The 23,364-nt window shown below is 46.2% G+C and overlaps 2 protein-coding genes across 2 annotated transcripts in view; one reads left to right on the top strand and one right to left on the bottom strand.

Annotated features, from left to right (window-relative positions):
• The window catches only part of LOC120977263, a 46,850-nt gene extending 35,479 nt beyond the window's left edge, over positions 1-11,371 (bottom strand). Inside the window, exons 1-5 of the mRNA XM_040405112.1 lie at positions 10,597-11,371; positions 10,216-10,276; positions 6,094-6,216; positions 5,112-5,731; positions 607-735 (exon numbers count right to left, since the gene is read on the bottom strand). Of these exons, the coding sequence (XP_040261046.1) occupies positions 607-735; positions 5,112-5,731; positions 6,094-6,216; positions 10,216-10,276; positions 10,597-10,753 (1,090 nt within the window). The 5' untranslated portion in view covers positions 10,754-11,371. The remainder of the gene's footprint in view (positions 1-606; positions 736-5,111; positions 5,732-6,093; positions 6,217-10,215; positions 10,277-10,596) is intronic.
• A 5,374-nt stretch (positions 11,372-16,745) lies between these two features.
• NTMT1 (N-terminal Xaa-Pro-Lys N-methyltransferase 1) lies at positions 16,746-23,364 on the top strand. Its single transcript, XM_040405624.1, has 4 exons — positions 16,746-16,862; positions 20,846-21,018; positions 22,450-22,708; positions 22,906-23,364. Exons 1-4 carry the CDS (start codon positions 16,808-16,810, stop codon positions 23,160-23,162), a joined length of 744 nt encoding a protein of 247 aa, XP_040261558.1. The 5' UTR covers positions 16,746-16,807; the 3' UTR covers positions 23,163-23,364.

Genomic DNA, 23,364 nt, shown 5'->3' with positions numbered 1-23,364 from the left:
AGCAAATTGAAGCCTTTTTTTTCTGGTTTTCCTCACAGATTAGTGGTTTTCTTACGGCTACACAGATGTTCAGTCCCAATCCCTTGAGTTCCCTTTGCATTGTGCGTGTGGAAATGCTCTTACTTTCACTATTAAACATAGCCCTGAGTTCTACTGTTGTTTTTCTTAGATTTGATTTCACCAAACGTTTAAGTGATCGCCGATCACGATCATTCAGGATTTTTTTCCGGTACATTTCTTCCTCGAATACGATGGGTCCCGCCCCACTATCCTTCCAGTTTTCAATAATGCGTTGGACAGTTCTTAACCCAATTGTAGTAATTTCTGCAATTTCCTTAGATGTTTTCTCTGCTTGATGCATGCCAATGATTTGACCCTTCTCAAACAGACTAACATCTTTTCCACGACCACGAGATGTGTCTTTCGACATGGTTGTTTAAGAAATGAGAAGCAACTCATTGCACCAGATGGGGTTAAATAACTTGTTGCCAGCTGAAAGATAATCGCCCATGCAGTAATTATCCAATAGGAGGCTCAGAACTATTTGCTTAGTTAAATCCAGGTGGCGACTTTGCTTTTGCACAGGCAATCTCCATCATTGCTTACCTTTATTCTGTGACGGACGGTCCACATTGAGGTCACGGTTCTGAGATGAGGATCTTGACTGATTTCCGCTGCTGAGAGAGGAATCTGATGCTCCCCATTCCATTTTCATTATTGTAAATTCAGAAGACGCTATGCGAAAAAAGGTGGAAATGTTGTTTCCGTTATTCCACGTAGACTAAGTAGTCCACCTGTTGTAAAGTCTACATATATCTTTCATGAGGTCGGCAAGAAGGCAAGATGACCACTACTGGGGAATGGACTAGGTAACACCAATAAAGGCAACATAAGACATGAGGTATATAACATGCGCACTAATGCAGAATAGGGTACTTGCATAATTATTTTTTTTGTTTCTATGTAATATTCTAATGTATTGCATTGTGCCATATAGTTTTATATGGATAAGTCAGGGTTAACAATCCTGACTCTGCCCTTGTAGGAGGCTAAGTGATGGAGCTAAGCCAATCCCTAGTTCAGTTAGTGTGAGTCTAGTGTTAGCTGAGAAAGTAAGAGGTGCTACATGTGTTCACTCATTGGAGAAACTAGACCTGAGTCCCAGAGAATCACTATCTCTGAGATATTTGCACCAAGAAAGCCATCTCGACTTTAGAGTACTCCAGGAAGAGAAAAGGAAGAACTAGAAGGTCCCGTATCTGCATGGCCAAGCATTGGAGTCAGTCAGTAAGGTATTCTCTGTTTAAGGGCTTCACACGAACGTATTTTGCGCTCTGTATACGGGCCGTTTTATGCGTTCCACATACGGTCCGTATACGGAACCATTCATTTCAATGGGTCCGCAAAAGATGCGGACAGCACTCTGTGTGCTGTCCGCATCCGTTGCTCCGTTCCGAGGCCCCACAAAAATTATGAGTCCTGTCCTATTCTTGGCATCTCTATAAGGGGCCTCCTGGTCTGTTCCGCAAATTGCGGAAGGCACATGGGCGGCATCCGTTTTTTGCGGATCCCCAAAAAAACGGCACGGTCGTGTGAACGAGCCCTAAGGCTGATAGACTACTGCAGTGAGAGGGACATTGCTAAACACCCTTCACATTTGGACACGGTCCTGGCCAACACTATCTTACTCCTGTACCCCTCAGCCTGGGAATTACGGGCAAGAACATTATTGCAAGCCTTAGATTGTGCAGAGAGAGGGATGGAGTACATTATTGCTCATATTTATACATTGCTATCAGGGAAGATTTGCACTGTGAATTGTTTGGAACTGTGTTTTGATACTGTTGGATGTACTACAACTCCTATTCTGCACCTTAGTTAAGAGAGACTTGTTTATATTCTACAACTGGCTTGGTTACTGACTACAGTGCATCTCCTGCCTCGCACTCTTACCAAACCCATACCACCAAAGGCCACCAGAACTACCATCAGGCAGGAGTCTCAACATGAGGGTGTGCCCTAAGAGAAGAAAGGGTGCACCCTCCTATCACTGCCCTGGCAGCATCGGTGTGAAGACTACCACTGTGATTTATTTGAATACACTGACGAGCAAAAGGGTAACAATGTTTTGAACTTTTGACTTGCAGGCTCCATATCTCACCACCCACTATAGCTTCTAACGTGAGACTACCATCATTTTATAGACAATCATCTTGGCTATCTCATACAAAAATTGGACTTGCAACTATTTAGCAGATGATTAGTTATGCAGATTCTTGTAATGTAACTGCATTGTTAATGTTTTGCTCCTAAAATTTCAATTTTTTTTATATTTTGTAAATCTACCTTTGGCTTTCAACATTGTCTGACTCCTTCTGAGCATTCTCTCGATCAGATTCAAGCATGTCTTGACCGAAATCTGTTCCCCGGTCTCTTCTACACGTTCCCAATGTAGGTGCATACTGGTGGACTCATTTGGGTACAAATACAGCTTTTTCTTCAACTCTACCCATAAGTGTTTGATTGGGTTGAGGTCTGGGGACTGTGGGGCCAATCTACTTAATTGTCATTGAACCATTTCTTCACCAATCTCGACGTATGCTTCAGAGTCGTTGTCCTACTGGAACACTATGTCGTCCTTTTCATACCCCTGGTACTCAAGTGTACCAAGTAACTCATCTTGTAGGATACTCACATATACACTCACCTAAAGAATTATTAGGAACACCATACTAATACGGTGTTGGACCCCCTTTTGCCTTCAGAACTGCCTTAATTCTACGTGGCATTGATTCAACAAGGTGCTGATAGCATTCTTTAGAAATGTTGGCCCATATTGATAGGATAGCATCTTGCAGTTGATGGAGATTTGAGGGATGCACATCCAGGGCACGAAGCTCTCGTTCCACCACATCCCAAAGATGCTCTATTATGTTGAGATCTGGTGACTGAGGGGCCATTTTAGTACAGTGAACTCAGTGTCATGTTCAAGAAACCATTTTGAAATGATTCGAGCTTTGTGACATTATTATCCTGCTGGAAGTAGCCATTAGAGGATGGGTACATGGTGGTCATGAAGGGATGGAAATGGTCAGAAACAATGCTCAGGTAACCCGTGGCATTTAAACGGTGCCCAATTGGCACTAAGGGGCCTAAAGTGTGCCCAGAAAACAGCCCCCACACCATTACACCACCACCACCAGCCTGCACAGTGGTAACAAGGCATGATGGATACATGTTCTCATTCTGTTTACACCAAATTCGGACTCTACCATTTGAATGTCTCAACAGAAATCGAGACTCATCAGACCAGGCAACATTTTTCCAGTCTTCAACAGTCCAATTTTGGTGAGCTCGTGCAAATTGTAGCCTCTTTTTCCTATTTGTAGTGGAGATGAGTGGTACCCGGTGGGGTCTTCTGCTGTTGTAGCCCATCCGCCTCAAGGTTGTGCATGTTGTGGCTTCACAAATGCTTTGCTGCATACCTCGGTTGTAACGAGTGGTTATTTCAGTCAACGTTGCTCTTCTATCAGCTTGAATCAGTCGGCCCATTCTCCTCTGACCTCTAGCATCCACAAGGTATTTTCGCCCACAGGACTGCTACATACTGGATGTTTTTCCCTTTTCACACCATTCTTTCTAAACCCTAGAAATGGTTCTGCGTGAAAATCCCAGTAACTGAGCAGATTGTGAAAAACTCAGACCGGCCCGTCTGGCACCAACAACCATGCCACGCTCAAAATTGCTTAAATCACCTTTCTTTCCCATTTTGGCATTCAGTTTGGAGTTCAGGAGATTGTCTTGACCAGGACCACACCCCTAAATGCATTGAAGCAACTGCCATGTGATTGGTTGACTAGATAATTGCATTAATGAGAAATAGAACAGGTGTTCCTAATAATTCTTTATGTGAGTGTAGCTCAGCATTGATACTACCATCAATCCTGGTCAAGTATCCTTTGGCTGTGAAACAACCCCATATCATCAGGCTTCCTCTACCTTCAATTTCTAAATACGTTAGTCCCTATTTCCCTTGTTTCTTCCAGACCCATTTGCACTTATCAGAGCCCAGTCTATTGACTTTTGTCTCATCGCTCCAAATAACCCATTTCTAATCTTTCATTGTCCACTGTTCGTACTTTTTTGAAAACTCAAGCCGACGCTTCTTATGATGATGTTGAAGTCAAGGCTTCTTCACCTTTTTTTGGGCCACCTTTCCACCTTTTGTAATGCGTTTTGCACTGTGCTTGTATGGATGCCTGTGATCTCCCTATTACAAAGACATGAGCCGCCTCCACTGCCGTGTTTGTCGCACTAGAACTGATAGACCTTGTGATGAGCCGACATATTGACTCAGTTATTTTGCCTGGCCGTCCACCTCTTGGCTTTGGAATGGATGGATGGACTTAATTTCATATTCTTCCAACTGTAAAGTTTGGCAACTTTCCTGGCCAAGATACCGCTATAGATGAGCTGGATGATGCTGTTTCTCTTTTCTTTGGAAATCTTCTTCATGGCTGCTCCTTGATTCGAACCAGTGACCTTTCGCTTGGGAATCAACCTAATAACACACTGAGCTATTAGGGAATGTGAGAACAGGTTGTAATTTGTAGTATACAAGAAAAAAAAGATTGTTCCACCACCAGGAGCAAAACATTAACAATGCAGTTACATGACAGGAATCTGTATAACTAATCAGATGCTAAATAGTTGCAAGTCCAATTTGTGTATGAGATAGACAAGATGATTGTCTATAAAATGATGGGAGTCTCACGTTCGAAGCTGTAGTGGATGGTGAAGAATGGAGCCTTAAAGTCAAAAGTTCAAAACATTGTTACCCATTTGCTTGTCAGTGTAACTGTTGCAGCCAGAGCCACTAGCATTCCCATCCTCTGGTCCACTCCTCTCAAGCTGCAGCACCGCACACGTACCCCAAGCAAACAAAATGTTCCTTCTTCTGGTACCTATCATATGAAGTGCCTCCATACAATACCCAACAACTATACCAATCAGTGACCAAATAACATACATTGGACAAATAATACTTTCAAATGGTAGGAGCACCATACAGAGCTTAAATAATACTAACAAAGGCTGCCCCTGTAGATTACCTTCTGTGGTGCCACTCTCTAGGGTTTCCAGAGATGACAGACTATGGTGGCCACTTTCATGCTCTTTGTTTGCTCTAACACTTTGACTTTGCGCCCCCCATTCATTGGTGTTCTTGAAGCTCATTGTGATTCCTTCAAGAGAAGTCACATTTCGAGGAGAAAACTGTTGGTTAGCAATGTCCTTCATGACAGTGGACACCCGTATTTGAGGCACGCGCCTGGTGGGAAGACCACCCCTTGGGATATCAATTAAGACCTTCTTGGCTATATTTGGTGGAAATGGTTGACGTCGATGTGGAAGGGTTGTGGTCTGCTGATCTGGGCTTTTTGCCTTTTCCCCTTGCTTGGATGGTGAAGCAGATCTCTCAGTAGTTTCAGGCTTAGCATTTTTTTCCATATACTTTATCTGAGGACCGGGTGAGATATTTGTGCCCATTTTAGTTGTCGGTGTTCTGTCTAGAAGACGTATTTCCCGGTATCGAAACTCTGCATCTTCTTCTGATTCATCCTCAAAGCGCACTCGAGTCCTTGGTGCCCCTTGTGGTATCTTGTCATTGAAGTTGATCGTGCTCTTTAAGTTTCTTGTCACTGGGTTGTCTTCTAGCTGGACAATCTGTGTTCTGTCAAATAAGCTATGCTTAACATTGTTAATATGATGACAGGAAGCATGTGTTATACCAGGGTAGACTAACAAAACTCTAGGGCCATGTTCAATCACTAGACAGGCAAGAGAACATACTTACTAAAATTCTTGCTGGAAAAATTGGTGCATCTAAGCCCCAACTCCAAGGAACCACCCCAAATTTGTCTGAAATGACCACTTACAGGCAGGAGCCCCACCCATTTTTGCCCAAATTTTTTAACACTATCTCGGAAAATTAGGACAAGTCTCTTCAAATTCGGGACTATGAAGACCATGAAGAATTGATCTAGAAAGTATATCAAGAAATTGTAGTCAATTACTTTTCCTAGAGGAACTTACATATTCTCTTGCACTAAGGAGTGGTCGGCCTTCAGTGGCTCAGACGTTCTTTTGGGTTTAGCAGAGAATTTCTTTATAATGTCACGTGAAGCTGGAGGTGCTTGTGGACTCCTAATTTTTGGCCTTTCAAAAATGAGATAAAGAAATATGTTACTCATGGCACCAAGTCATGACATTGCACCTTCACTAATGCACCAGTGTAAAACTGTAATATTTTCCTTGAGGTATGGTCACACAAAGGAATTTTCACCTGGATTTAAGCCACATCCCCCTTTCACAATGCGAGTACCCCGACTCCCTTTACTGAGACAACCCATCAGTCACACATCCTTTCCCTGTGTGTCCCACCCCTTTACTTCCCCAGCTTCTCCCCTCAGTGTTTGTTTGCATCTGATGACGTCAGTCCCAGCATCACACACAATTAGGGATGTTCTCTGGGAGATGCCTGTAGGCTTTGCCAGCACCTGCCAACTCTTCTGGAAGTCCAGGAAGTCTCCCCTTTTTCCCAGAGATTTGGCCTTACATTTTCTTTATGTATATCATAGGGTCTATTATGCACTCGTAGGGTTACAAGAGAAGAATGATATGCTAACGATGTCACTGCACCTGGAGCAGTGATGTCACTTGAAGGCGGGTCTACCACTAGACTCCACTATTTCAGGCTGAAAGTAGGCCCTGACCACCTGGCCTGTCAATCCGATCCTGTTTGCAGCTCTGAATGTGGCATAAAAACTGAAGTATCATCAAATTTATCAAACACTGGGGGACATTTATCAAAATTGGTGTAAAGGAAAACTGGCTTAGTTGCCCACAGCACCTTTCCACCTTCCATTTTTCAGAGGAGCTCTGAAAAATGAAAGTTGGATTGCAACGGACAACTAAGCCAGTTTTGCTTAACACCAGTTTTGATAAATTTCTACCAATATGCAATATTTCATAAATTTGGCAAAAATTACAGAAATGAAGACTCAAGCAAAACTGACTTCAAAAATGCCCCTCATGATCAATCTCCTCCATGGTGTTTTTATTATTTGCCATTATTTCCATACTGTCAATGAAGATCCAAAAATGTGATAACCCCTGAAGCAAGTGATGGGGTTGCCCCATGGGGACTCCATTATTTGGTTAGGATCATGGTCCACCAGATTATTTTGGCCCATCTAACCTCATCTAAAGAGCATGTGGAAGAAGAAGGGAGTCCAATCTGGAGCAAGCCAATACGGTGGCTCCCAAAAAGCTGTTAAACCGCCACCCCCCCCCCCCATATTATAACGTGCTACAACTTTCTCTAATGCAAAGCTCATAGGCTGTAGTTTCTTCCATATTTTCAGGCCATGAATAATCACCGCTCTCACATATGAAACGTCCTCCTACAATTTCCACTTCAGTGTGGACATTCATCATGAGATAATTGCATCGATGGCGTCCAAATTACATTTTTTTTTTATTAACGTGGCGCAAATATTATGGCACCGAACGAGACATTTAGTGTCATTTGTGAGCGGTAGAGACATCCCGCCAGTCAGCACATTTTTAATGCACGTCGAGCATTTCCTGAATACGGCCGTACATTAGAGCCAACCCTCCTTCCACATCGTATTATTCGTCTTGCTCTGGTTCTCAAGTATTATGCAGATTTGCAGGATGTGCATGAAATGTAGACAAGGGGGAAAGTAAAGACTTTGACTTGTGATGGAGCTCTGGAGGTGACATACAGCCATGGCTTAGGAAGAAGAGACCCACAGTCTACTCGCAGAATCTACAAATGTGGCCCTATATTATAGGCGATGTCTAAGTAGATATTAAGACTGCTGCAGAAAGAGCCAGGCCACATCATCTCCTGGCGGCTTTGATCAACATTTTTTAAGTGATTATAAGGGGTGACCATTCGGCCACCTGGAAACTCTAAGGTGGGTTACATCTGTTCGACCACCGATAGCAATGTCTGTGATTAAACTTCTCTTTTAACACATAATATGTCAAAGGGACATTTGGACCACCATCTATTGGTCAAGGCTGGACAGGGTGGTTCTCGTTCTGGCACACATGGCACCATCATTTATTACATAGCCACCCATTAGACTTCAGAGACCCTCTGTAATAGTAGCTGATTACTGGGGAGAGGGGGGGGGGGGGGGTTCAACTGAAAGTGGGACTAGCCTTTTAATCAATGAATGCTGGAAGGTTTGTAGTATACTTTTTCAAGATATCTGCTTGCTGTCATTGAATGAGACTTATCTAGTCGTGTCCACACAATAGGTTTGTTACAATGTATCAGTGTAGGAAAGATGTTGCGTAGCTGGGGCATATAAGTGAGTTGGGGGGGGGCAACAAGCTGCTTTATCATGGCTAGGGTACCGGGCTAAGGCCTGGATAAAGGAAACCATAGCTACTACTCTGGTCTGGAATAGAGGACAGATTTGTGCTGTTGTGTAGTCATTGGCAGCAAACAGAAATCTCTAACATGGTGGGAATTTGAAACACAAAGTAGAAACTTGCATAACTAGACAAGCTCTACAAAGAGAACGTGTCAGCTGGGCAGGCTCCCATTAAATGGTCCCCTGAAGTGCGAGGCAGAAGATTAGATAAAGGTAAGAGAAGTGAAGACACGTAAGACTGGATACACACCATTAAAGCCTTCAGGTAGACAACTAAACTCTACAATACACTTCTCTGCTCAATGCTTCTATGAGATGCCAGCCTCATGACTTTTGCTATTACGTGGACCTCTCCACATTTCACTTTTAGCCAAAGGCAGCAAAATGGCTACAAGCACCAACCAAGCCAACAATCATCAACTATGTCCATCTATCTAACAAATCCAAAGTTGGAATAACCTCTGTCCTGTTGGCACTGCCATACATGTTGGTAGAACATATGTGTTGGTAGAACATATCTCTGTCTACCACTTGTACCACAGAACACATACATAGGTGATATCTTCTCCTTCGGTGCACTCAGAGGACCCCAATTCATTTAACAGGCCAATTCATATAACAGTACAGTGTGCCAATGAGGGCCCGGCATGCAAGAGTATTGTTGAGATGTTCTAAATGTGACTCCTTCATCTGCATGGTTCAGTTATGGAAACAGAGACCTTATTGTGACAAGTCTTCTCACTGGCAGCATGAATCAACCGTGTTGATCCAGGGATGATTGTTTTTGGCCACAGATAGTATCTGCTTTCATTAGTATTTGAGTCAGGGAAAACCAACGGCGCCTATTTTATTTCTCCAATGTTCCATTTCACTCCAGTATATTACTATAAAAAAGCATGTCCACCATATGTGGAAAATTCCTCCGCAGGGGAAATTGCATTGCTAAGCAGAGAGAGAACAATAAGGGACACATTTTATAGAACAATGAAGGAACGCCATGCCATCTGGAAGAGATTTTACAAACTTGTCTGCTGGTTGGGTGTAAATTCTTAAGAAAGGAAGACTTCTTCCTCTGAGAACTACAAACAATTATGACCTATTGGCTGGATGTGGCCTTCAAGACCTATTCTGGGCTTCAACGGCTTCAAGACTTTGCTATTGGTCAAAGCTGTGATGTATATCTAAATCTTGGTTGCATTTGGCCACAATACAATACAGACCTCACAATATGAGCTTCAAAGCTCAATAACTGGAAATGATCAGACAGATCCAATCCATATCTGTGGTGGAAGGCAACCACCTATATAGCCTTGTGAGTGCTTTTAATGATCTTCACGTTTACGGCATTGAATAATGAATCCAGCAATGATCTTCCACCTCTAGGTGTGCTTCTAGCAGTTTTGCTAACTAGTGGATGGTCCGCCAGTGATTGACCATATATGTGTTGGCTTGTCTGTCTAGCAGAAGCATGCCTAGGATCCAAAGCTTATTCAGAGATCTAGAATAGACCTTGTCATATTTGTAGGGCAAACAAGGTGGAAATTATAACATTCATGAATAGAATAAGAAAATTCAATGTTGTGGACCAACCCACTTTCACAAGGTCTTCTTTGCAACCTACTCTACAATATGATAACTCACACTTCATATGGTATTATGAGTGATGACCATCTTCTACCCTTTTCTTGAGCTCTAGTTTGCACATACGTCTACAGATATTGTAATATTTCATATTAAAATTTACCTGAATACTTTCATGGGCGAGCACACAGAGACTCCAGAGTCACTGTCTGAAACACAGCCACCTGGAAAAAGGAGGAGAACATGAGGTCTGTGACACTTGTGAGGTCCATGCTTCAATATAATTCTCCTTAGTATTGGAAATAGTATGCAAAATAGCTCTCCTACACAAGGAAGAAAACTGCCTCTCTACCCTTATTTTGCCAAGTAATAAGGCGATCCTAAGTGGCTCCTTGACTATCCTTTAACTCAATGCCTGACCATTTACTTTAGTGATTTAGTGATTCAAGAGGTAAAAAGATTGAAAAATCACAAAGCTGACATAACTTAACCAGTTAGATCAGATCATACAAATGGACATCGATAAAATGATATAAGCAGTTACCATTATTGGACAACCTATTGGCGGATTTAGGCATGTCTTTCATTATTCGACTAGGCTTGTTGGGCAATAGTTCTTTCATGATGGTTCCTAAAGGATCTGATTTTACTCCAGAAGCTGGAAAGCTGTCTCCAGTTATGGTGTAATCCTTGGTGGACATTTTGGTGGTATAATCATTGGTGGTCTTTTAACAATGTAATCATTTGTGGTGTTGTAATCTTGATGGCCTGTGTGTTGGGTAATCCTTGGTGGTCTTTGTGTTGTAATTTCTGACGGTCTGTGTGGTCGGATAATCCATGGTGGTCTTTGTGGTGTTGTATCTCTGGTGGTCTGTTTGGTGGTATAATCATTGGTAGTCTGTTTGGTGGTATAATCACTGGTGGATTTTTCGGTAATATAATCTGTGGAAGGTGTTTGTTGTGGTGTAATCTCTGGTGGTTTGTGTGGGGATATAATCCTTGATGGGCTTTGTGGTTGTGTAATTATGGGAGGCTTTGGGGCGGTATAATCATTGGGTGTACTATTAGTTGTGTCATCTCTGGAGCTCTTTTTGGAGGCATAATCATTAGTGTACTCATTGGTGCTGGAGTCTCTGGAGGTCTTTGTGGTAGTGTAATCTCTGGTGGCCTGAGTGGTGGTGTAATCACTAGTGTACTCATTGGTGGTATAATCTCTTGAGGTCTTTGTGGTAGTGTAATCTCTGGTGGTCTGAGTGGTGGTGTAATCATTGGTGTACTCATTGGTGCTGGAGTCTCCGGAGGTCTTTGTGGTAGTGTAATCTCTGGTGGTCTGAGTGGTGGTGTAATCATTGGTGTAATCATTGGTGTACTTATTGGTGGTATAATCTCTTGAGGTCTTTGTGGTGGTGTAATCACTGGAAGGCTTAGCTTGAACACTGTTGCTTGGCTGGAGTGTTGACCTTTGGTTGGTTGCCGTCTTTTGGGGTAGATTAAGCCTGTTTTTTAGCTCAACTTTGTTTTGCTCAATTTGAGTGCGCAGAGTTGGAAGCTGGAATAAAGCACCATTTTGAGCTTCAAGGTAATCTTTCCGGGTCCAGGTTGGCATAGGTATGGCTTGATTCTTGATTATAACAGCATTGTCAGTTTGTTGAGGTTTTTCTACCTCTTTCCTTTGCTCGTTATGTGTTGTTTTCTGATATTTCACCTTGGAAAGGAAACTATCTGGTGACCATGAGGCCACATTTGGAGAGTTTGGTGGAATTCCAAGGATCGGAGATGGTGTCTTCTCCAGACGTGGTAATTTCTGTAGTGATTTATTCCTTCTGCCAAGGTCAGTAGCATGGGTAAAGGCGTCTGGATATTTTCGACGGAGCTCATTGTAAAATCCATCTAATGGTTTGTTGGTATTGCTAGGAACATCCATCAACATCTCTTTCTCGATGCTTCTTCCTAACCTAGTTCACAATCTTCTGACTGCATGGTACCACAGCGCTTTACCTTCGGGAGAAAGAGAAAAGTCTTATTTATAGTATTGTCTTTCTACCTACAGGCACAATTATTGACTAGTACATCCGCCTCCTGTGAGGCTTTCCTAAACACTGTTCTCCTAGTGCCACATTTTAATGAGCTACATGCATCCTCCAATTTAGAACCATGCAGAACAAGATTCCTGGCCATTAAAATGCACCTGTCACTTTAAAATGGGGCATCTACAAGAATATGAATTGGTGGAGTAGACGCACTCACAGCTATGCGTATTTTGCCATGAGCTGCCAACAATGCGTCCTCAACTGAACTGTAGTTTTTATGGACCGGGGGTGGTAGTCATCACAAATACATTCATACATAACTCCACAGTACATACCATTGAAGCAGGGCAGCTCATGACGTTGATTTTGGACCTTGAATTAGCAAACAATTTTGGTGCTGTTGGACAGAATCAGTCTCCTGCTCCCTCTGGCAGCTGACTATCTAGTCCCTTCTCCCTATGTATATAGATAGGATATTAAATGGTGGGGCAACCCCTTTCAACAGTCTTACAATACAAATGTAATAATAATAATAATAGTAAAATGTACAGGCGTAGCTTGAAACTCTTGGGATCACCCAAGTGCACATGCCAGACTAAGCTCAATAGCTAGCAGCCAATGATATGTAGGATCTACAGATGGAATAAAAATGAAGGGTTCACGTATCTGTAGTATTAACATGCCGTTGTGCCACCAAAATGCTGCTGTCCTTATTTGGATAAGCCTCTGAATTAGGAAACAATTTTGGTGCTGTTGGACAGAATCAGTCTCCTTCCCCCCTCTGACAGCTGACTACTGTATTTAGTCCCTTCTCCCTATGTATAAGATAGGATATTAAATGGTGGGACAGCCCCTTTTCAACAGTTCAGCCATTGATGCACATCTATACCATCTGTGATGTTTGTGGCTACAGTATGTAAACCATGCCAGCGGGCTCGAGAGCGCCATCCTGGTGGTGTAGACATGCATGGTCCAGCGGTCATATAGCAATGATATGGGCTGATTCCACATTTTGGTCTTTGCCCTGCAGACAATGCTATTAAAGAAGGCGGCCACTTGCATACGTACCGGGATAAGGTGTCCCCTTTAACTGACGGCAAGCAGCAAATAGATCATCGCGGGGGTTTGCATTCTTCTGCGTCCTCCTATTACTCTGTTCCGTGTCCTGTTTGTTACCGTCCAGCTTTACCTCATCAGCTCAGGTGCACTCTCTGCCCGTGGTGTGATTCAGTCAGTTAACGGGGTGTGATTGTTTTACACTGCTGTCATGGTTGCAGCTCTTGGACAATGGCCTGGTATGGGGAAGGTACCCATGCTATTAGCTGCAGGACACATCTGAGCCTATAGGACCTGGGGCTAAACTGTGGGATGGTGATCAGTGCACATATACTAGAGTAGAGGGCAATCGCCTAAATAACAATTCCTGTGCCTGTGCTGGGCAGATTCTGCCGTCAGTGCTTGCGGCTCAGAAGCAAGAGTTTGCCGAGTTCTCTTACCAGTGAGCAATTCTGATTCTATCTACCATGATATTAGGCAATTGCTCAGTAGGCAATTCCTTAATACAGCAAGTGAATCAATGAGTTTTGTCTGTGTACTGTCCCCACACAAGACAATCAGACATGGCGGCTCTACCCACTTTCTGCAGGTGATCACAAAGGAAACAGTGGTGCCCAGCGCCCCCTCCGCTGCCAGGGGTCCAGACTTTGACTGCCTGGGCACGTCCGGCGGGGTCCTGTTAACAGCCTGCCCCCTCCATGGTGGAGTATTCCTACCATAAACCTGTGGGTGCAAATACGCACGCCATGCATGAGTAGCGCCGCCGTCCTGCGTTACGACAACTCAATGGGTGGTAGTCACTTCACCCTGTATCAGTGGCGGATTATAATTGGGGCGTTTGGGTCTGTAGCCCCGGGCCCGGCATCGCTGGGGGGCCCAACACCGACCCAAACGCCCACAAACTACGGCGGGGCACGGGACCGCATAGTTCCCTGCCCCACCGCCGATCACCGCGGTAGTAAAATCCCAGCGCAGGCGGGTGTGATGACGTAATCGCGCCGCGTCTGTGCCCGGACACAGCACACTGACGTGTGTGCGCAGCGCACCTGCTCCATCTACGAGTGAGCGCAGACTGGAACACAGGTAAGTATTAGCTTTTCTTTTTTTTTCTTTTTTGTGTGCCAACTTTGGGGGACATTACTGAAGAGACAGTGGTGGGGCAAACTACTACGTGGGGGCAAATTACTAGTGTGTGGGAAATGAATACTGTGGGAGCAGTGTGGGGGACAATTAATACTGTGGGGGCAAATTACTACCATGGGGGGAATTAATACTTTGAGGACAGTGTGGATAAAATAATACTGTGGGAGCAGTGTGGAGAAATTAATACTGTGGGGGGCAAATTACTTAATGGATGGCAGTGTTGGGGCAAATTATCTAATGGGGGTAGTGTGGGGGGTTATTACTTGATGGGGGCAGTGTGGGGGGGGAAAATACTTAATGAAGGGCCATGTGGGGGCAAGTTACTTAATGAAGGGCAGTGTGGGGGCAAGCAGTGTGGGGGCAAGTTACTTAATGAAGGGCAGTGTGGGGGCAAATTACTTAATGGATGGCAGTGTCGGGGCAAATTACTTAATGGAAGGCAGTGTCAGGGCAAATTATCTAATGGGGGGCAGTGTGGGGGGTTATTACTTGATGGGGGCAGTGTGGGGGGGCAAATTACTTTGTGGGGGGAATTACTACATGGGAGGCAGTGTGGAAGACATTACTATATGGGGCAGTGTGGGGAAATTACTATATGGGGGCAGTGTGGGGAAATTACTATATGGGGCAGTGTGGGGGAAATTACTGTATGGGGGCAGTGTGGGGGAAATTACTACATGGGGCAGTGTGGGGGAAATTACTATATGGGAGCAGTGTGGGGGCGTTTCTATTAGGGGACATTATTTTTGGGACACTATACAGGCATTATTACCTGGAGCACAATATAAGGCGTTATTATTACTGGGGGCACTGTAGGGGACATTATAATTGCTGTAGACACTATAGGGACCTTTGGGGTAATTTATCAAACTGGTGTAAAGTAGAACTGGGTTAGTTGCCCATAGCAACCAGATTCCACCTTTCATTTTTCACAGCTCCTTTGGAAAATGAAAGGCGGAATCTGATTGGTTGCTATGGGCACCTAAGCCAGTTCTACTTTACACCAGTTTGATAAATGACCCCAATTATAAGAAATCTAACTTGTCTGTGTAACAAACTCCGTAGAGACGAGATGCGGGTGAAAAAATTTGTCATGGCGTTCTGGGTCAAACGGAGGAGAAGAGGAAAGAGAAGATCTACATGACAGAAGATGTCACTGGATGTAAGAGGTGTGATGTTGTATTCCCCTATATGCAGAGCGGGCTCACTACTGTGACCTGTGTCTCATCTCCTCCAAGTCTTTTTTTTATCATAATCGTATGTATTTTGAATTTGTCACCTGCAGTCCTATGTAACAGCCCAGATAACAGTGATAACTTTCTGTGTACAGATAATGTAGTAGATGTTCCATGCAGTCCTATGTAACACCCCACATAACACAATAGTTCACTGTGTTATGTGGGGTGTTACGTAGGACTGCAGGTAACATCTATGACATCTGTACTCAGAGAGTTACGAGATGGTGGGGGTCCGACTCCTGGCACCCCCGACAATCAGCTGTTTGAGGAGACCGCGATGTTAAAGTGAGCGCCGCAGCCTCTTTGCTCGTTACCAAGCACAGCGCTGTCCATTTGAGAGCACTGCGCTCGGTATTACAGCTCAGACCCAATCACTCAGATGGGACAGAGCTGCACATAGGCCATGTGAACGTTGTCATATGAAGCACCGCAGCCTCTTCATACAGAAAAAAAACCTAAAACTAAAATAGGGGGGGGGGGGGCTAATTGGGTAGACAGCTCCGAGCCTATCATGCACTTAATCCTGCCCTGCCCTGTGTCACCCTTTATAAACACGCTTGCCCCCCCTTACCCCCCCCCCCCCAACGCCAATCTTAAGGCTACATTCACATGGTTAAGAATTTGATGAGGATTTAGGTGCTCCCTCGTGGCTCCTTGCCGCCATCTTTAGCTCGCTTATCGCACTTTTGCTCAGGCCGGTACCAAGAACGACTGGACACAACCATTGGATTAGGGCCGATGGGGGTCCTAAACATCCATAACTGGGTGACTACTGCCCTGTAATACCACTATAACGTATTAGGACACCACCGAGGACCCCCAGGTCTGTGACACATCAGCTGTACATGATTTATGCGCCATTTTGTTGGCAGTGTTAATACAATTGGATGGCAGAGCTGTCAATCAAGCAAGAGCGTGCAGATGATTGGTCGGTCAGTTTAGGGATACTCTAATACTGATTGGTTGGCGACGCTTTGCTCGCCAGTCGCCACCGGTTGGTTAGCCCGTAGGAGCCCTGGACATGTTGGAATACCCCTTTAAACTGTATAGAATTGAAAAGCTCCTGAAACCAGCAGCTCCATTCTACTTGATCAAGCCTTGCTTTTTTTGCAGGGTGGCTTCTGTATTGTATTGGTGCCATTGTGGGGCACGTGCGACTTTCTGATCATTCTGTTGAGGGGGAGGCACGTGCACTGCCGCCGCTTCCTTATCCTGGCAGGCCCCGCCCCTTCCCGTGACGTCACGCCTGCCAGGAGCAACTCCTTCTGGACACGACCCTGTTCTCCACATGCGCCCTCTGGTCCTGAGCGCCGGCTGGAGGCGAGGTGTCCCGGGGGGAGTCCGTGAGTATCGGGGCTCGTGTGCCGGGGGAGCCGGGGAGGAGTAATGTGAACAGGGAAGTGTGTCTGTACAGTCAGCGCAGCGTCATTTCCAGGTCCTCACAGTCAGAACGATCTATCGCCGATATGTGTCTACATCTGCCCCAGTACTGGTGTATCTGCCCTCTGATTGTATCTGCCCCAGTACTGGTGTATCTGCCCCCTGATTGTATCTGCCCCAGTACTGGTATATCTGCCCCAGTACTGGTGTATCTGCCCCCTGATTGTATCTGCCCCGGTACTGGTGTATCTGCCCCCTGATTGTATCTGCCCTAGTGCTGGTGTATCTGCCCCCTGATTATATCTGCCCCAGTACTGGTGTATCTGCCCCAGTACTGGTGTATATGCCCCCTGATTATATCTGCCCCCTGATTGTATCTGCCCCAGTACTGGTATATCTGCCCCCTGATTGTATCTGCCCCAGTACTGGTGTATCTGCCCCCTGATTGTATCTGCCCCAGTACTGGTGTATCTGCCCCCTGATTGTATCTGCCCCCTGATTGTATCTGCCCCAGTACTGGTATATCTGCCCCAGTACTGGTATATCTGCCCCCTGATTATATCTGCCCCCTGATTGTATCTGCCCCAGTACTGGTGTATCTGCCCCCTGATTGTATCTGCCCCCTGATTGTATCTGCCCCAGTACTGGTGTATCTGCCCCCTGATTGTATCTGCCCCCTGATTGTATCTGCCCCAGTACTGGTGTATCTGCCCCCTGATTGTATCTGCCCCCTGATTATAGCTGGCCCGATACTGGTATATCTGCCCCGATACTGGTATATCTGCCCTCGGATTATATCTGCCCCAGTACTGGTGTATCTGCCCCCTGATTATATCTGCCCCCCTCAGTCACATCCCCCCAACTATTTCTGCACCAGTACAGTCCACCCCGACTATTTCTGCACCAGTACAGTCCACCCCGGCTATTTCTGCACCAGTACAGTCCACCCCCATCCCCCGGCTATTTCTGCACCAGTACAGTCCACCCCCCCCCCCATCCCCCGACTATTTCTGCACCAGTACAGTCCACCCCCATCCCCCGGCTATTTCTGCACCAGTACAGTCCACCCCCCCCATCCCCCGACTATTTCTGCACCAGTACAGTCCACCCCCATCCCCCGACTATTTCTGCACCAGTACAGTCCACCCCCATCCCCCGACTATTTCTGCACCAGTACAGTCCACCCCCCCCATCCCCCGACTATTTCTGCACCAGTACAGTCCACCCATCCCCCGACTATTTCTGCACCAGTACAGTCCACCCATCCCCCTGACTATTTCTGCACCAGTACAGTCACCCCCCCCGACTATTTCTGCACCAGTACAGTCCACCCCCCCCCTGACTATTTCTGCACCAGTACAGTCCACCCCATCCCCCGACTATTTCTGCACCAGTACAGTCCACCCCCCCTGACTATTTCTGCACCAGTACAGTCACCCCCCCCCGCCGACTATTTCTGCACCAGTACAGTCCATCCCCCGACTATTTCTGCACCAGTACAGTCCACCCCGACTATTTCTGCACCAGTACAGTCCACCCCCCCCCCCCCCCGACTATTTCTGCACCAGTACAGTCCACCCCCATCCCCCGACTATTTCTGCACCAGTACAGTCACCCCCCCCCGACTATTTCTGCACCAGTACAGTCACCCCCCCCCCCTGACTATTTCTGCACCAGTACAGTCCATCCCCCTGACTATTTCTGCACCAGTACAGTCCACCCCATCCCCCGACTATTTCTGCACCAGTACAGTCCACCCCCCCCCCCCCGACTATTTCTGCACCAGTACAGTCCACCCCATCCCCCGACTATTTCTGCACCAGTACAGTCACCCCCCCCGACTATTTCTGCACCAGTACAGTCACCCCCCCCCTGACTATTTCTGCACCAGTACAGTCACCCCCCTTGACTATTTCTGCACCAGTACAGTCCACCCCCCCGACTATTTCTGCACCAGTACAGTCCACCCCCCCCGACTATTTCTGCACCAGTACAGTCACCCCCCCTGACTATTTCTGCACCAGTACAGTCCACCCCCATCCCCCGACTATTTCTGCACCAGTAAAGTCACCCCCCCCCCTGACTATTTCTGCACCAGTACAGTCACCCCCCCTTGACTATTTCTGCACCAGTACAGTCCACCCCCCGACTATTTCTGCACCAGTACAGTCCACCCCCCCACCCCCCGACTATTTCTGCACCAGTACAGTCACCCCCCCTTGACTATTTCTGCACCAGTACAGTCCACCCCCATCCCCCGACTATTTCTGCACCAGTACAGTCCACCCCCATCCCCCGACTATTTCTGCACCAGTACAGTCCACCCCCATCCCCCGACTATTTCTGCACCAGTAAAGTCACCCCCCCCCCTGACTATTTCTGCACCAGTACAGTCACCCTCCCCCCCCCTGACTATTTCTGCACCAGTGCAGTCACCCCCCATCCCCCGACTATTTCTGCACCAGTACAGTCCCACACCCCCTTATTCTCACAGACTGGCCCCATTGAATGGGCTCCTTAAGCAGAACCACGGCAGAAATCTGAAAACCCTTGGCCTCCACTTCTGGAGCGCCAGAATACTGGGAGACGCTTGCGGGGACACAAGATGGCGATCTAAACTTTGGCGCAGGTCCCTGGCCCTTCTCTGTTTTGACTCAGAGGAACGTCCTGGACCCTCATAGCGATGTGGTCGACACGTCCTGCGCACCTCTACAAGGTCCATGTGCGGCCAGACATTCCTCCGCTCCGTCACCTCCAGCGGCCAAATCCTTGCAGTAAAAACATCTCCTTCTTCTTCTCCTCCCTACTGTCACTGTAAATGGCGGAGGCAGAAGGGGCCCCTAATATAACCCTGGAGCCACCAGGAAGCCTTCATTTCAATTTTGTGGAATTGTTATCTAAGCAATTTCCTCAATATTTTTTTTTTACATTTTTTCTGTAGGATGAGCCTTTTTTTGTATCCAGAGATTCTTTCCTTCTGTGCTTTATGTTTTTGGCAAATGTCCGCTGTTATTCTTGGACCTGTAGCACGGTCGGTATGTGCGCGTGCTGCGCTGCGAGGGGATCACTATTTTTAGAGAGCTTTCAGGACCACTAGGCTTTGGAACAGATGGGGCCGCAGAGTCCCCCCTCCCCCCCCAATGCGGTCATGGTTGATCCAGACTCCAGTGTTTGGGGGTTGATTTTTTTTTGGGATGACCACTTTCTATAGGACGGGGATTTGCCACCTGCCCGAAGCAAAAGGGTTAAACTGGCAAATTTTAAAAATAGAGGTGCTGTTCCCCAGCAAAGCCGACCCCGTCCATAACGAGCTGTCGTCTCTGTGCAGTGAAATCTACGTCCTGATAAAGTTATCTATATGAGCCTGCGGGTCACCTAGGGCAGCGGGAGGGATGGACAACCATATGCTGAGGATTTCGGAGAGGGCGCCGGAAAATTGTTGATTTCACACAGTTAAATTAAATAGGATGTAGATTTATATCATCTTTAATTTTTGTATAAAAAATAATCACATTTTAATTGCTTTTCTACACATTGATTTTATTTTCGTTTTAATAATTTTGTATGTTTTTTCAGTGTTTTGTTCCTTTTTTACATTTTAATTTATTTTTTATTAGAATTAATTTCTTTTATTTCATTTTGTTTTTTTTATGTTTTTATGCCTTTTTTTTTTACTTTTGTAGAAATTTTGTTTTACGTTTGGTATTTTTTTTTTTCGCTTTTTTTTATTTACGTTTTTGCTTTTGTAGAAATTTTTTTGTTTTACGTTTGGTATTTTGTTTTTGTAGAATGTTTAAAAAAATTTTTTTTAACTGAAGTTTGTTTTATTTTTGTTATATTTGTTTATTTTCCTATTTTATTTGCTCTGTCTGTTTTTCATGTCTTTTATTATTATATTTTCGTGTTAGAAATGATCAATAACTGTGATTATTTGCCATCTTTTTAGTTATTTCCATCATGTCGACCGGCCTGGTAGAAGACGAATCCCAGTTTTACTGTAAAGCAAAGAAATACTGGAAGAACATCCCCCCCACGGTGGATGGGATGCTGGGAGGGTACGGTCATATATCTAGTATCGATATCAATGGCTCCAAAAAGTTCCTGCAGAGATTCCTGCGAGTGAGTATCCCTAGAGATCCTGATGAATCCCGTCAGCCCGTGCTATAATTAGAGGCGTCAAGTCCGCTGTGTGCGGAGCCGGGAAATCCGGATGAGATGTGACGAGCGCTGGCGGAGAGGACGGACAAGAGGACTCGGGGGTCTCATGTTAGCAGCGAGTGGGGGGATGGAGAGGAATGTGCGATCCTGTTAGTGATGCATGTACACAGTCTTGGTATATAGCGGTGACATATACTACAGCGCTGTACACAGTCGAGGGGGTGTCAGTGCGTCATCACCAGGCGAATGTCCCTCTGTGTGGTATTCAGACTCCCAGCCTCAGTGCTCCAAGTGCTATTTTCCACACCATTTAAAGGCGATGTCTACCTTTGGGACCGCCACTCATCTCAAGAACAGGGGGTCTTGCCTCCCCTCATGCGCAGTCCCATAGAAGGGAGAGGCATTGCGCATGCGCAACCACCACTCCTTTCAAACGAGGCACACAGGAACCCTGGTTTTGGGATCGGTGGGTGTCCCAAAAGTTGGACCCGCAGAGATCAGACACATTTGGTTGATTAATGGACAACCCCTTTAACTGCTGTGGCTCTTTCAGTTTTTCCCTGCGCAGCAGCACTCCTGACCACCCACCCTACACTTACAGCCCCATGCACTTGTATGGAGCTCTTCTGCAATTCCTCACATATCGGGGGGGGGGGGGTCGTCAGCGTCACTGTACAGGTAAAAGCCGAATAGGAACTCTGTCCCTATAGTCTGGAGAGTCAGAGGTCAAATCGCAACCGATCATAATGGGAGCTGAGCTGCAGTACCTGGTGTGGCCACTGCCCAACGGATGGAGTTGTCCGCTTCTCGCTCCATCCACTCTGTTACTTCTGGGTGGCTGCGGCTCTTGTTAACCTCTGACCCCCACCCATATAATATTTATGACCCATCCTAACAATAGGGCCTCAGTTTTGTCTATTGTTTATGTGATGCACACAACCCAAGGAGGTTAAATAATGATCCAGCTGACATTTGGGCATCTGAGACGTCTCGTTGCCCCCTGCCATCCTGCAGGAGTCTCTGGCCTGCAGCAATGGAGGGCGATTTGGTGTTACAATGCTGTCTGTGGAACGGTCACCGATAGGCCGTTTATTATGGGAAAACCCAGAATTCCACCGGCTGTGCTTTTTATAGCAACTTCCACCGGGATTAGTGTGATCATCAATATCTGATCGGTTGGGGGGGAACTTGTTCTATCTTTTTGCGGAACGGACGGATCACGGACCCATTCAAGTTTAATGGGTCTGGATCCATCCCGGGCGCCGCACGGATATTGCGGTCCCCAATGCATGGAACGGAACCAATACGTTTGTGTGAAAGAGGCCTTAGGCAGAGCATTCTCCCCCCTGAAGGCAAATCTAATCTCAAGATTCCCTTTCTTCTGTTTTACAGGACGGCCCCCATAACTCCGCCACCGCCACCACGTGCGCTTTGGACTGCGGAGCTGGTATCGGGCGGATCACCAAACGCCTCCTGCTGCCGCTCTTCAAAACCGTAGACATGGTGGACGTCACAGACGAGTTTTTAAGCAAAGCGAAGACTTACCTGGGGGAGGACGGGAAGAGGATCGGCGAATACTACTGCTGTGGCTTACAAGACTTTGTCCCTGAGCCCAATCGCTATGATGTCATCTGGATCCAGTGGGTGATAGGTGAGGTCATTCACTTACCCAATTTTTTTTTTGCCAGGGGGAATTAACCAGAACTGAACAGAGGTGTTTGTTTTTTTGACAGTCTGGTTGCTAGGAATAAACTCCCTAGTAACCAGACTACCTTCAATGGTCTTGTCAAACAGCACATCCCTAGCAACCGGTCACTTATTTCAACGTGTCACTCTCTCCTGCGGCAGGACACTTGACCGACAGCCACTTAGTGGATTTCCTCAAGAGATGTAAAGCCGGCCTGAGACCCAGCGGCATAATCGTCATCAAAGACAACATGGCCCAGGAAGGGGTTGTCATGGACGACGTGGACAGCAGCGTCTGCAGGGACTTGGACCTGGTATGTCGCCTCATCAGACAAGCCGGCCTCGCTGTGCTGGCCCAGGAGAGGCAGGAGAACTTTCCCGAGGAAATCTACCACGTCTACTCCGTCGCCATGAGATAACTCCCTCCGCCGACCTGTCCACTGTTCTGCTGTGCCAAAAACTCAGATCCCGTTAGCATGCTGCTCTGTCAGTACGCCCGGAGGGGTAACGGACGCTGGGAGTAAAGCAGCCTTCGCCCCATCTGCAGCGGAGGCCGCCATTGCCAACTCTCAAGAAAATTTGCCAAGACTGAAATGAAATAAAATGACGATTTTCACGCTA

The sequence above is a fragment of the Bufo bufo genome, chromosome 8 (genome assembly GCF_905171765.1).
Source record: "Bufo bufo chromosome 8, aBufBuf1.1, whole genome shotgun sequence".
Lineage (NCBI taxonomy): Eukaryota > Metazoa > Chordata > Amphibia > Anura > Bufonidae > Bufo > Bufo bufo.
Note: the sequence above shows the minus strand (reverse complement) of the source record. Positions and strands in the feature narration are given on the sequence as shown.

Bases quoted from the DNA above. Each gene is read 5' to 3' on its own strand.
- NTMT1 (XM_040405624.1), top strand. From the start codon at position 16,808: ATGCGCCCTCTGGTCCTGAGCGCCGGCTGGAGGCGAGGTGTCCCGGGG. The intron at 21,019-22,449 runs GTGAGTATCCCT...TCTGTTTTACAG, and splicing joins TCCTGCAGAGATTCCTGCGA to GACGGCCCCCATAACTCCGC. The intron at 22,709-22,905 runs GTGAGGTCATTC...CTCCTGCGGCAG, and splicing joins CTGGATCCAGTGGGTGATAG to GACACTTGACCGACAGCCAC.